The 13892-nt window shown below is 42.5% G+C and overlaps 1 protein-coding gene across 1 annotated transcript in view; it reads right to left on the bottom strand.

Moving 5' to 3' along the window:
* Positions 1-13892, bottom strand: part of CDKAL1 (CDK5 regulatory subunit associated protein 1 like 1) — a 1931537-nt gene that overhangs the window by 366168 nt on the left and 1551477 nt on the right. The window contains exon 12 of the mRNA XM_069218767.1: positions 9252-9314. Within this exon, the coding sequence (XP_069074868.1) occupies positions 9252-9314 (63 nt within the window). The remainder of the gene's footprint in view (positions 1-9251; positions 9315-13892) is intronic.

Below are 13892 nucleotides of genomic sequence, written 5' to 3'. Positions count from 1 at the left end.
GCTCATCCTGGGCTCCCACGGGGTTAAAAGAGTATGAAATTCTGAGTACAATGGGGCTAGAGGCAGGAGGTGGCAAGGCTAGATATATAGTTAAAAATAACAAAATAATATGCAATTATTTTGTTGGCTTTTCACCTTGAGGTAAAGAAATCGTAATGTATGAACCATAAATTAAAAATAACTCCAACCACAGCAGCGGTGGGAAATGCATTCTTCGGATATAAAAGTTCAAGTGGTTAATGCAACCACTGCAGATATTAGTGTGTGCAACCAGTCAATCACAAAACTGAATGCTGGTTGCAGTCACTGCAGATGTCAGTGTATGGAATCAGCCGGTTAGATAACTGAATCCTGGTTGGTGCACTGAGGAATAGTGACGCGTGTCTTTATATTGCTACATGGCCCCAATATGCACTGATCATTATTTTAAAATGGTATTATACAGTATAGACAGGCTGCTAATGAAAAATGGACAAAGATACAGGCCCTCATTGCAAGTCAGACAGACCTCATTCCCCATTCGATTTTTTTCTGACAGGCGTAGGAATACTATGCACCCCCATGCCAGATATAGCCTTTTCTTCCGTGCTCTACTTCCTCATCTCCTCCGTCTCCTTACCTACTGGTCCCTGCTTACATATATCTATCACCTGCTCAGAGCAGGCGTTAAATGTATGTGTTAAATTCACGGATTAGGGAATTCTGTGTGGTATTCCTGATCAGATGGTAACGCCCATTCCATGGGGTTTTACTTGTAATTGCATGACACCGGTTTGGATTTACTGCACATAAGAAGTAAATCTTAATGTAAATTTACCAGTGGTAAATCCACCTCAGTACCATGCAACTCCTAGTGAGGGTGTTAGTGTTTAAAATGAAACAATCGTATTAAAAACACATATTTTTATATTCAGCAATCCGATTGTACCGGGGGAATCTTTATCAATTTGGAAGACACACTACAGAACTCAACTGATAACATCCTTAGACAACCTATCAAAAAGAATCGATCTTTGTCATCTTGAAGCCTCAAATTATTCCATCAATTAAAACCATATACGGCTCCCAAGCAGAACAATGATGAGGTTTTCCATGAATGACTCAAGCAAGGGGCTTCTTCCCATATCTTGTTTGGGTGTTCGAATTTTTTATAAGTGCACCATTAAAGGAACCTGGCCTTGTGTAATAAGGTACTGCTCAAGCTTTAGATAAAGTAATTGCCTTAAACCAAGGTTCTGAGTCCACACCTCATGGGTGGGCATTTTAAAGCAGACCGTGGAATCTTATAGTAGGTGCACCTGAGAGTATGAATCCTCCTGCTTCTCTGGTGAGACAGGAGGCAGATGCACTTATGCAAGCATCAACAGTCAGTCAAGCCGGCTGATCCCCTTTCACTCCTTTTATTTTCATTGCAGGAACATTTCTTTTATCTCACAATTTGTTCAGTCATGTTCCCAGCTGTTCTCTGCAGATACATGCTCCAGAACTCTCCAGTAAGGTAACCCAGGAAGCTGTACATTTATTTCGAACAATGACTGTGACTGCAATTCACATGTTCAAATACCAGCAGGACTAGCCCAGCCTTTCATCCTCCATGGCAGATAGACTAGATGCAACTAACTGGGATAATAGTAACATCAATAATGTTTAGCAATTACAAATAGCAAATTGTGACATTACGAACACTACATAAAAATCTCACAGCTTAGAAAGCACTGTTCGTCCTGAACTAGACCTGCAGATGATGACACTACGATCAAGGCCGGACTGGCTGTACCGGGCATCGAGTGTTTCCCTGGGAGTCTGGAAGGGCGGGGAAGCGGTTATGTAGCAGTGCAGCAGTCTTGAAAGCACCTGCTGCTGAGTTCCTTGTATATCCAGTAGTTTTCAGGCAACAATAAAAATGTCAAGATAAATCTGGTGATTAACGTCCCTGCTGGAAAGAGATCGGAGTTTTGTGTAGTGGCGGTTTTAACTCCTCTAGTGTACCGTAAAGGGTTATGCCTGCAGGAAAGGATATGTACCATGCATATAACAGAACACTTATTTTATGCATTTGTCACAAATATCCTTTTGTTACTGTGCAGTTCATAACTTGCAATCATAATCTAGCACAGTGAGCTATGAAGTGTCATCAAATAGCAGCATGCAAACCAAAAGGTAGAGGTTAGAAAGTCATTTTTTTCCAGTCTTTCATTATCCTAATTTTGCTAAAAAGGGGTTGTCAGGGTAAAAATTAATTCTAATTAGTGAAGCCAAACCTAACCACTGTGTTACGCTCTGAATCCTGTTTTTTCTCTCAAACCAAGTAATCTTAAATAAATGCCTACCAGTATGGAGGACATGAACGCTACACCTTGCAGTCCCCTTTGCTCTGTGTAATATTTCCTAAACACTGATTTACCCATGTATGATTCATTGTCTCTGTATTTACGTGTGAAGTAAAGTGGTCTGACACCCTACACTGGTATGAGAGGTGCTATATAACAAATGAAATAGATGTGAGAGAGGGCTATGGAGAGATGAGGGGCACTGTTGAATGGTGATAATGAGGGAATCGTTGAAGAGCCCGAATACAAATTGTTCAATCCTGGGACACCTAAAGGTCATTATTTACTAAGCTTTAAAAGCTAATGCAATTGAATATATAATAAAAAACGTGTTGCAGAATGCACCACTTTCACACAAAGTTTCTTGGACAGAGCCCCCTCCCCCCCCCACAAACCTTCCTTGTAGTGGCCAGGCTCGCTCGCTGCACTCACTATGCACTGTATGGTTGCTGGTCTGACAAAAATTGCCAGTGCTGCTTTGGATTCCCAGTCCGTCCCTGCAGCTGGTTTTCCTCTGCTTCCTTAATCTGAAGGCTGCTGTGGGGCAGGATTTTACAATGTTACTTATTTGTAGCTATACTGATCTCTGCAGCCTGTATGGTCCTTTTCATCCATGTACACGTGTGGGAAGTCGTGTTGGTATTCTGTCTTGCAATACTTCAAAAAATAGTTCTGGTGCAATGGCACAGCTTACTGTGTTTCAGGCTACTATCAGGCAACTCTAATTGTGCTCCCACCTCGAGGATATATTCTCGCCAATGATCCTCCAGACTATGCCCAACAGACGTTTGGTGTCTCAGGTGGATAAGAGAGAGTTTAACTTACTATCCATACAACAGTCCAGTCACCAGTGCTTAAAGCAAATGCCTCCCAGTACTTGGCAGGACTGGTTGTTACCTTCAGACAACGGCTATAAATCAGACCTGAGACCATACCTGTAGGCCTCAGGCATGCTCTTGGATCCCATGCTGCCCAGCAATTGGCCATTGTGAGTGATTCAAGACTCACCACCACAAGACTGCCAGCCTTTTAGGATTCATAGAAGCCACAAGTATTGTATGGTATCCAGATGTGGCAAACAGGATACAAGTGGCCGGTTCAGCCAGACAGTAAAAATGCCTGGCAGATGTCAGCCTGATCTGGTGGGATTGTTCTCAACTTTGCCGAAAGGCACCAAAGATGGCCTCCATTATATGGCTTCCCCAAAGTATCAGGAAGAAGAAAGAGCGTGATAGAGATACATCAAATTAAGAGGCTGCTATTCCCGGGCCTGCACAACAAAAGGAAAGTTCCCAATGCAGTCAGGATCCTCTCTTCAGGTCTGACTTAGTAGCACAGATGTAGATACGGCCCATTGTTATCAGGTCTTTAACATATACATAGAATGAGCTTTGCCTCCAACCCACACGAGTATTACCCTCTCACCTCATGTTATTGGCCTGTTGGTGTATCATTCCACCTCCTATGACGAGGTTGTACTGCAATAGGGGACTACTGTACATTGTGAAAGCACAAATAATCATCACACATTCAAGTCCTTTTCTTGTAGAATGATTCAATAGAGAAAGAAACCGTTTTTAGTCACGGCAGCATGCTTTTTAGACCATCTTAGACAGGACTCAGAATGTAAGCCAGTAGCAATGAATGATTTTCCTTAGAAAAGAAATTGCCTAGTTGGTGCTAGGCTATCCTGGGAACCTTTTTTGAAATGTGTGTCATACTGAGAGCTGCCCAGCTCTACAGCTTCACAGAGGGCTACATAAAAGCATGATGCAGTTTAATCCACAACATTACTGCAATCCCAGCATTTTTTATCCTTGCTCCCCCTCCTTCACAACTTGTGAGGAACCCTTGAGCTGCTGGCCGGGTATCTCTAGCTAGAGGCAGTCCAGACCAGCTGGGAACGCAGGGAGTGAAGGGCAACATTGTACTATATGTATTACATTACAAACAATTAAATCATTTACTTAAATGTTGTAGGTCATGTATAGTAGTATTAGACACATTAATATAATTCTAGCTGGATATCATGCGCGTCCCACCTACTCGTTACTCTTCAAAGAATTTCATACCTGCGTCCATCTCTCCAAATCAGACAAGCATACACTCAAGCAGCACAAAGGAATGGCAGGCAGGTGCATCTAGGGAGCAGAGAAAAGTCACTCCACTGGCAAGCCATCTCCTTATGATAATTTATGAAAGGCCCTAAACTAGAGATCAAAAGGGAATAATGCACTGCAGAATTTATATTCAATTCTGCATGGCATGATGACTAATTTGCAAAGGAGTGTCTAAATCTTCACAAGTGCAGCCAACAGCATTTGAGGAGACTTTGATATGATGCCACAAAGGATATGAACAGGAAGGCAGCAGGAGCTGCAAATGGCAAGGCTCCATTAAGAGGCCTAATAAAAGGATAATGGAATTTCCGTGCCTGTGAATAAAGCCGTGAACAGCACCGGAGACTTCAGACAAGGGGAGGAGCGTCAGGGCATTTGATGTGTCAGCTGCTGCTTATCCGTTTTACTCTGTCTCCTTTTACATTAAGATCTGCCAGAGGGTATGTGCACCTTATATGACTGTACTCGAAACCTCAAGGCCTGAGCAGGAGCTGCTCCACTGTCAAGCCCCACTACAGAAATATTAAAACGCGCGTTTTATTGAGAAAAGAACATAAAATCAGATGTATTTCATGCGTAACTCCAAGCCATGTGTGTTGCACCGGCAGAACGTCTTGTATTGTCAGTCCCAGGACGGCGAGCAGCTTGGAAAAGCTGCAAAAGCTATAAAATGGAGGACCTGTGATGTTTGCTATACAGTAAGCACGGGTGCTTCGGGAACATGACATGTAAGAAGATACCATGAAGTTGGCAAGACTGACGCTTTTTAAACTGCATTTCTGCGCCCCGACCAATAGAAAGGGTACGTTTAAAAGAAGAATGATGACTCCTCTAACTATCCCTGCTGACAGCCGCTCAAATCAGGAGAGGCCAACTTAGTCTTTCATCCTTCCTAACTCAGTAAGCAGTACAATTAGTGATTATAAATGTTTTTAATAAAAAAAACTATTATCCACTCCTCTCTTCTCTCTTTTTAGTTCGAGCATAGCAGGACGCAAGCACTGCTTTTCTGACGTGTTGCTATCTATGTGGGCTTTTAACCACGCCCATCACTTTCACTCGTTCGTGGGCTTTCCTTTCAAAAATCCTTTGATGACGTTGGTAAATTCTTTACCTTTGTCCCGCCTTAGGATGGTTTTGTTACCGCCTTCGGGACTGACCCTGGTAAATGGATAATTGCAAGTTTGCCAATATGTTTGATTGCGAGTGAACTTTTTTTTTCCTTTTGTGTCTCTCCTTCGTGCTCATGCTCATTGTGGCCGTGGAGCTTTGAACTGACTTGCTTATGTCAACTGTTTTACTTTATATTTTCAATTTAAGTGGCAGGAAAAGTCCAGTTAGGAATTTAAAATGCTAAAAGCTCTAACTAGTGCAAACCTTGAGACCCATTGCATTGCAAATGCTAATTTTCTAAACATACAACCTTTAATAGCTTTCCAGACACTTCTGGTATATCCTACCCCTTTCTTCAACTCATGTTGGAGATGCCGTAAGCCGTGGAGGATCCAGTAAGTTCTGGAGGGAGGAAAAGTGATTTTTATTTGATCATGCAGTTTTTTTGGCCTTGGAGTCCCAGGGCTAACGGTTGATACCCATTTGTTAGCTAATACACAGCAATAAAAAAAAAACCAATGACCTTTCATCTCTATGCCTGCAACCCTCAAACGCTAAGGTTTGCATCACAAATTAAGTTTTTACTTTCTTACAAAAACCTAGCAGCCCTTTTCTGGTATACCAAAATACCTTTATATGGCCTCTTAGCTGCATATGATCTCCATTTTGTTTATCTATGGTCATTTAGAGTGGTTTCTAACTCACCTAGCTGTTCACCCAATGCCCTCTCTGAGGAAGGATAAAACACTGTACATGGGAAGGGACAGCATGGCATTCCTAACTCAAATTAATCTCACTATCAGCATTCTCTGGTCATTTTCTTGGCGACTATTCTCATAAATTGGGCCATTTAGTTAGCTCTTCATTAGAGGTGGACGAGCCAACAAATTAACAGGAAGAAGCGATTCAGAGAAGAGCCCTGAAAATGTTTGCTATGTAAATCATACAAAGAATATCAGGCAAAGTATGATAGTCTCTTCAAAATTCAAAAAAGTGTATTTCTTTAACACGTGGAAACTTTGATGTTAAAGCGTCCCATTATGACACTACACTGAGGAGTACTTATTAAAAGTGATAGTTTCTAAAACATGAAATTAGAACCATTCCTGCTCGTGTCCCCACACTATTGATAGTGCCATTAGAGAAATAAACGGCAAGACAGTTTTCATGTGAATTTTACTATCAAGAAAAGGGAGTTTTAATGAAATACATGTGCACCTAAAATGGCAGTTTACAAGGGGAAGCCGTGATTTATCTGGTTTCACTTTAAGAATCAGCCATTAAATGGGTATCTAGCTGCATCTCCTTTTCATCACTGGGAGATTATGTGATTTTGTCCAGAATAACAGGATGTTGAGCTAATGGCAAAACTTGAACCTGGTTCCCCTGTTCCAAAGTCATGACACCCACATCCTGGTTAGAGCAGAGGATGGCAGGCAGAAGCCATATAAAAGTGCGGCTCGTTATGGGCTCGAGGTTCCAACAGGACCTCCCAGCTGAGCTACAGCCAGGCCTCAGAATCGAACCTGGATGGAGCTTTCAGTGGTTCATCCACCAAAACCTTTCACATGTGTATTATTCTGCCGTATGTGCACTCACACACACAAGACTTCTTCAGCTGCCTTGAACTTCCTGTGAAGTTTAAGTCCTGAAATGTGAACAAATCAGCATCACTCGGAGAAAGACAGAACTGAATATGGCCTAGCTATATGCTCCTTGAGCAAACTATATAAGGCAAGGTGGTGTCCTCAGAAACATCAGAGGATTTGAGAAAAGTGGCATGAAAGTTCCCAGTCAACCTAACCTTATTGTATTATATTAAAATACACACACACACACATATATTTATATATGCATATATATATATATATCTTCACTGAAAAAACAAAAGTTACTGGGACATTATAGTTAGGTTCTGAATTTACCCGTACAAAACCACAGAAATTCAGCAACTATAGATGGAGTTCTTTCAAGTAAATAGAACTCATGCCTTAAGGTAACTATAACTTGCGTCAACCCCTATAAACCACCCATCCCAGCGCTGTGATTAGCCTTCAGCCATGCACAGCAGGGGCTGGCCACAGGGCCTGGCATGCGGCCAGTCCCTGCGGCTAACCTCTGTAACAACTCAACCTTACACAACGGCCCCTCCCCAGGCTGATCTTGGCCCTGGGGACCCCATCCCCCGGGGCCCAGACTAAATATTAAATTTTTTGGGGGGAGAGGGGCTGTGCGACCCCCCACCCCAAGGCCAATCTTGGCCTCGGGGAACCCATCCCTGGTCTAAACATTTTTGTTTTTTTGAGGGGGGAAGGGAGCGGGCCAAGTTGATCTCGACCCAGGGACCCCATCCCCTGAGGCCTGGCCTAAATATATTTTTTGGGTGGGGGGCACCTCCCCCAAGCCAATCTGGGCCCGAGGACCCATCCCCCAGGGTGTGGGCTAATTATTATTATTATTTTTTGGGGGGAGGGAGGCCACTTGGCCACCCCTCCCCAGGGTCGATCTTGGCCTCGGGGACCTCATCCCTGAGGGCCTGACCATGTGGCCTGGGTGCCCCCCCCTGTCACAATGTTGGGGACTGTGAGGGGAGCCTGAAGGCACCCCACGGTACCAGGTGGCTCCCCATCTCCTGCGGGAGCCAGCATTACTCTCCTTCTCTGTGAGAGCAATTGTTTCCTCTGTCCCCCTGCCAGCATCTCCATGGGCAGGGAAACAGAGGAAATCTTTGCTTGCAGTGAGGGAGAGCGGTTTGACAGCTCTCCCTTGCTGCGAGCCGAGTAATTGCTGTTACTTGGCGGCAGCTGTCAAAGCGCGCGGCCCATCGCATACAATTTGAGACATGACCCGGGGAGGTGGCGATCCCTGGGGCTGCGGAGGGGCTGTGTGGCCCTCCCACACACAAATTCTACAATGCCCTGGGCCCCTCCTCTACCCCTCCTCCCCCCCAAAGTTTCATTTTTTTAAAGGCCCGGGGAGGTGGTGGTCCCCGGGGCTGCAGGTGAACCAGAGCCCCACCCCATTGCATTAAAAATGTGAGTGCCCCAGGAACCCGGCCCACCCGGGGGCCTAAAAAAAAAAACAGCGTAGGAGTCCGTGCTTGTTTTGGGAGAAAAATAAAATTTGGCCACAAGGTTCACTACACATTTTTTTAAATTGCTTTCTTAAGCCCCCAGAGATAATGGGTTAGGGTGTCCCTATCCTGGCCCCTTTCTCCCTTATACTTTTTTAGTGGGACTTAGCTGAAGCTGAGTCCCAAGATGGCTGCCAACATTTCCTGGTTTGAAGTGTTGGCTGCCAATCAAAGCTGTGCCTTTCCCTGCACAAGCTCATATATATATATATTCTCTCTCTCTTTATATATATATATATATATATATATATATATATATATATATATATATATATATATATATATAAAAAAAGAGAGAATCAATGCTGAAAAACACATGCTAAAAATATGAACCTCAGGCCTTTTGATAAGGGCCTAATCTTAATGTAGTAATGCTCCTGTGCCTCACTATAGAGTTAAACCGCATTAAATCAGGTTTCAACTATCCTCTTGTTTCATAGGCCTTCTGGCCTAGATCGGCTTTCTTCTCACTTGGTTCCTGTTTTTCCCCCTTTCTATTCGCCTGGAGGAGTGCAGTTAGTAAACAGACTAATACAATAATGAGCAATGACTTACCTTGTGGTTGTAGGGACTGTAGGAGTGAAAGAGTTGGGATAGCTCCTTTGTTCTTTGCTTTTTCTGTTAACAAAAAAATAATAACACACATTAAAGAGATTACAAAGAAAAGGCAAAAAAGCAGTGTTTGAATCCTACTTTATAGGCACTGGGCCAAAGTTGAAACTTTGAAATTGTTTTAAGCATTGAGTCTTTATCATGAAAGAGGACAATAAACACCAAACTGAAATGTTTGCGGCTTTTATCTACACTGATGGTATTTGATCTAAGTTAACCACATTTACTACCAACAGTTATTGAAAAAACAATTCACTAGAAAATTAAAGGGAAGCAAAATCGAAAGAAATATCGTTGAAAGATTTGTTTAAATGATTTCACTAGGGATTTTGTGACAATTATTTGGTTCCCCCAAACAGATCCGGATTTTCTTGTGCATGTTTGAGTGCACTAAATATGTTCTTCTTTATCAGGGCCATTTCAAACCTTCAGACTTTCACAGAGAAAAATTAAACTTTGGGAAATGGCAAGGAAAGTACAACACAATACGACATCCACATTTCCCCCCGCAAACGAGCTAGTGTCATTCTCCCACTCTTGCTGATAGCTGCTGCTAAAAACAGCATTTAAAAAAAAACCACAGGAGTCGAAGGAAAAATCTGGACAGCACAGTCTCTCCTCTCTCCAGTGTTGCGTAAGCATGGGGCAGAATATCATTAAAAAGGGGACGAAATCTTACTACACATTGAAGCGTCACGAGACTATTTACAGTCCTGGAACTGTGCCAGCACTACATGCTTTGACTGCAGTAGGGTTGGGATGATGGGGGAGTTGAATAAGATGGCACAATCATGTGGGAAGCCCCCATGGGCACCAGTGCCTCTAGACCCTGGGCACTTAAAAAAATAAAATAAATAAATAACCAGGATACCCACTACAAGGTGATTTCCAATCACCAAACCCCATGTAAACCAAATCTCCCAAAATTACACTTTGAAAAGTACATCCACCGAGGGGTTACATTACCTGAATGGAAGGCCTGGTCCAAGCATAATGTAGGGCAAAGGGTTTACAAAGTGGCGCAATGCTTGCATTGCGCCTCTTTGTACATATGGCGCTGCGTTTTTGGCCTTCTAACACCACATTAGTGTAAAAAAAAATATGACACTAAGGTGGCATTAGAATGGCTCTTAAATATGCCCCTATGGCAGTAATTAATTTGTGCTTGTTGTTTCTGGTGCGGAGCAACAGCACAAATTTTTGAAGGCCGGCGCTTATTTTTCTGCCTCAAGCATTTCCTGCAAGAAAAAGGACACCTATGCGAAAGACGGACAAAGAGAAAAGCGAAAAAGCGTCACAATGGGAGAAAGCACAAATCCGCAAGAGTGAGCTGAAGGGGCAGGAAGTGCATGTAAATAGATTGAAGAGGCCAGAGATGTCTTCAGGATTACACTGCCTCTGTATTCCGCGTTCAACATTTAATTGCAGCAGCCACATGTTTAAGAGGAGGGCTCTGGGCACCAGCACCTTTTTATTTACAAATTAAGCAGTGCCCTATGGGGCATATTTGAAAAAAGTGGCGCTGCTAATGTCTTGCTTCTCTTAGCGCCCTCCCTAATGCCACCATGTGTGCGTCATATTTAAAATACTGTGCACCATGGCGGTAGTTAAGGGATTAGCGTCAGAATTTTTTATGCTAGTCTGGTGCTTTGCAGGATTATCGAAACAATGTTGACGCTAATCTTGCAAAGCAGCCAGAGGCCCATAGTAACCAATGGAAGCCTCCTTTTAATGCCTGCTCTGAGCAGGCGTTAAAAGTGCCGGGAAAAAATGACACAAAGAAATCTGACAGATTTGGCCCTCCTAACGGGGGGATGCCCCCCTTGCATCCCTTATGCCTGGTGCAGGCATAATGTAGCGAAAAGGGGTACAAAATGGCGCAATGCTTGCATTGGGCCTCTTTGTAAATAGGGCACTGCGTTTTTGGCCTTCTAACGCCACATTAGCGTAACAAATGACGCTAATGTGGTGTTAGAATGGCGCTAGGGGCTATTAAATATGCCCCAATATTTTATCTGGCTAGCTGAGTGGATTAGTATAGCCATTACAAGTGCTTTAAAACACATGAATGGATGTGAAAAGGGAGCGATGGAGAGATGAGGGGCACATTTGCCGGGTGGTAGTGAGTGAAACCGAGGAGGAGGTCATGGGGAGGGAGGCGCCATAATAAACTGTCACAGAGAGCCACCAGTCCTAAAGCCGGACCTGTGTGTGTGGGCATATATATGTGTGCAATACACACATTTATTGCTCTTTTGCATACCAGAAGAGTGAGTTCCACTTACATTGCATGAACTGGTTCAATTATGTTCAGGACTAGCACATTCAGTATGGACCTTGTTGCTCTCAGCTGCCTTTATTCATCAGTAAAGGGGGATCGACGTAGGACAGATCAAACCACTGTCCCATAACTGTACGTGCACATACACACTCTCTCTATGTATGTATGTATATATATATATATATATATATATATATATATATATAGTTACATGAACAACATTGGACTAAGTAATGTGAGCATAAGGGAAAGTTTTAATTAATGTTATGTTTCAGATTATACAATGTAAATTTCACACAGAGTAAAATGCATGACCATCAATGCCCTAACTGCACTTGTGCACATGCACACTTCTTTCACTTTATATGGTCATGCCCGGGTTATACAAATGACGTGGCAAACATGAAAGCACATTCCACATGTACTATCTTCCATGACAAGCCTCGTCTAACGACATAACTAACCTTACCATTAGAAAAGATCACAGACCTTCCCACCCTCTCCTTTCACAAACCCAATACTCACACTCTCCCTCTTGATCTAATACCTTAATTACTCAGCACAACTAAACACTACTCAACAGCACACAAAACAGCTCATCCACAACTTTCATACGAATTAAACAATGACATAAATTGTTGCCTTTAGAGCACTAGCACTAGATCACCCTGTTTCACTACCACTTACTTGAATCCCTTCCACTGTAAACAAAAAGGGACAGACATGACCAATAGCACAAACATCAGACCACCTATACTACATAACACAACTTGGCTTTAACACATGACCTACAAAAATATTAACACCTACAACTACCTCCCAAACACAATCGGACTCCTATTCTTCCTCCTATAAAAACCTCACCAAATCTCTAATAAACCTACTTGAGAAGCAAAGCAAACAATACTCGCACAATCACTCCAGCAACACTCCTTACCTTCTCTCATTCCCGCACACACAAAGAACAAATCTTAAACAATAGTAAGAACATATCCACAAGGAGCACAAGGCATAAGACCAACAGTAACCCAGATACATACGTTCCTTCCCACTAAAGAAAATGTAAATGTCTGCTTATGCATGCTTGTTCAGTGAGCAAAAATAAATAATTTTTTTGACTGACAGACACAGAACCAGACATTCTATTTCTCACTGAAGCCTGATTAGAAAAAGCCACGACCTCAGCACTGCATAAAGGTATCCGCCAGGATTATCAAACCATTACACATAACTTTGAAGGGAAAAAGGATGCAGACCAACCACTGCATTTAAGGAGTCCATAGCTATCACAAAGTTAAAGGAGGTAACTATACAATAATAGAGGTTGTAATGATGCTTTCTTGGACATGGTATCAGGTCGGTCAACAAAACTGTTCACTGTATCTATACTTGCTGACCTAAACATATGGTTTGATAACCCAAATACGAATCAACCAAATTCTATCACATAAGGTCTAAAAACACACAATGTAAAACAGATCACCTCTGTACCTAGTAAGTGATCCATAGGATGTAATTTTAGGAAATCTGGAACTAACCACTACTTAAAAACCTCACTTGTTACATGAACCTATCATCAATTTATTGTTCAAGATTCCAAATAAAACATCAAGTTCACCAATCCCCTACAATCTATACGCAGTTGAACAAACTAAACATATGCAGGAGTTTAAAATGCAAAGACAATAGCCACTTAACTTGAAACCATAAACGCAGTGGATAAACTACATCAATGGATGTTCTCAGACTTTGACTAGGCTGTCTTGGTTCAGTATTTGTTTGTGGCCCTGGTTTCTAAGGCATCAGAAACCTGATAGTTTATGAAAGCCCACCACTACTATTCTGCACTCTTTGCCTGACTACAATAAGGTCGGGGTGCTGCTGTTGAGTGGACGTTCACAGCTGCCACGTGTCCCTATGACAAATGGCTTACTGCAAGTTAGTCCTGCCCTCTTAGCAGACTTCATAGGGTATTTTGGGACTTGAAGTGTTGCTGTTAGCATTGCAACTATGGGTTCAAAACCCCTAGCAATAAGCACACTAGGATAAAAAGCTAATATTAGCTGGCGATATCACATATAACAACGTGACATCTTGTAGCTATGAATTTGTTAATACGTGGGAATTTTGTCGTGTTTCCACCATTATCCCATGTGCATGATGACAACATTATTTTCACAAGCTCCTTGTATTCAATCTTTAACTCCTGGATTGCTTGTAAGGTGACCTGCTATCGATACTGACTTGTTAGAAACAGGGGTTGATGTGTCAAAGGATTTTATTCATTCTGTGTCAGTGGGTAA

The sequence above is a fragment of the Pleurodeles waltl genome, chromosome 2_1 (assembly GCF_031143425.1).
Source record: "Pleurodeles waltl isolate 20211129_DDA chromosome 2_1, aPleWal1.hap1.20221129, whole genome shotgun sequence".
NCBI classification, from domain to species: Eukaryota; Metazoa; Chordata; class Amphibia; order Caudata; family Salamandridae; genus Pleurodeles; species Pleurodeles waltl.
The sequence above is the reverse complement of the archived record's forward strand: the minus strand, read 5'-3'. Positions and strand labels throughout refer to the sequence as shown.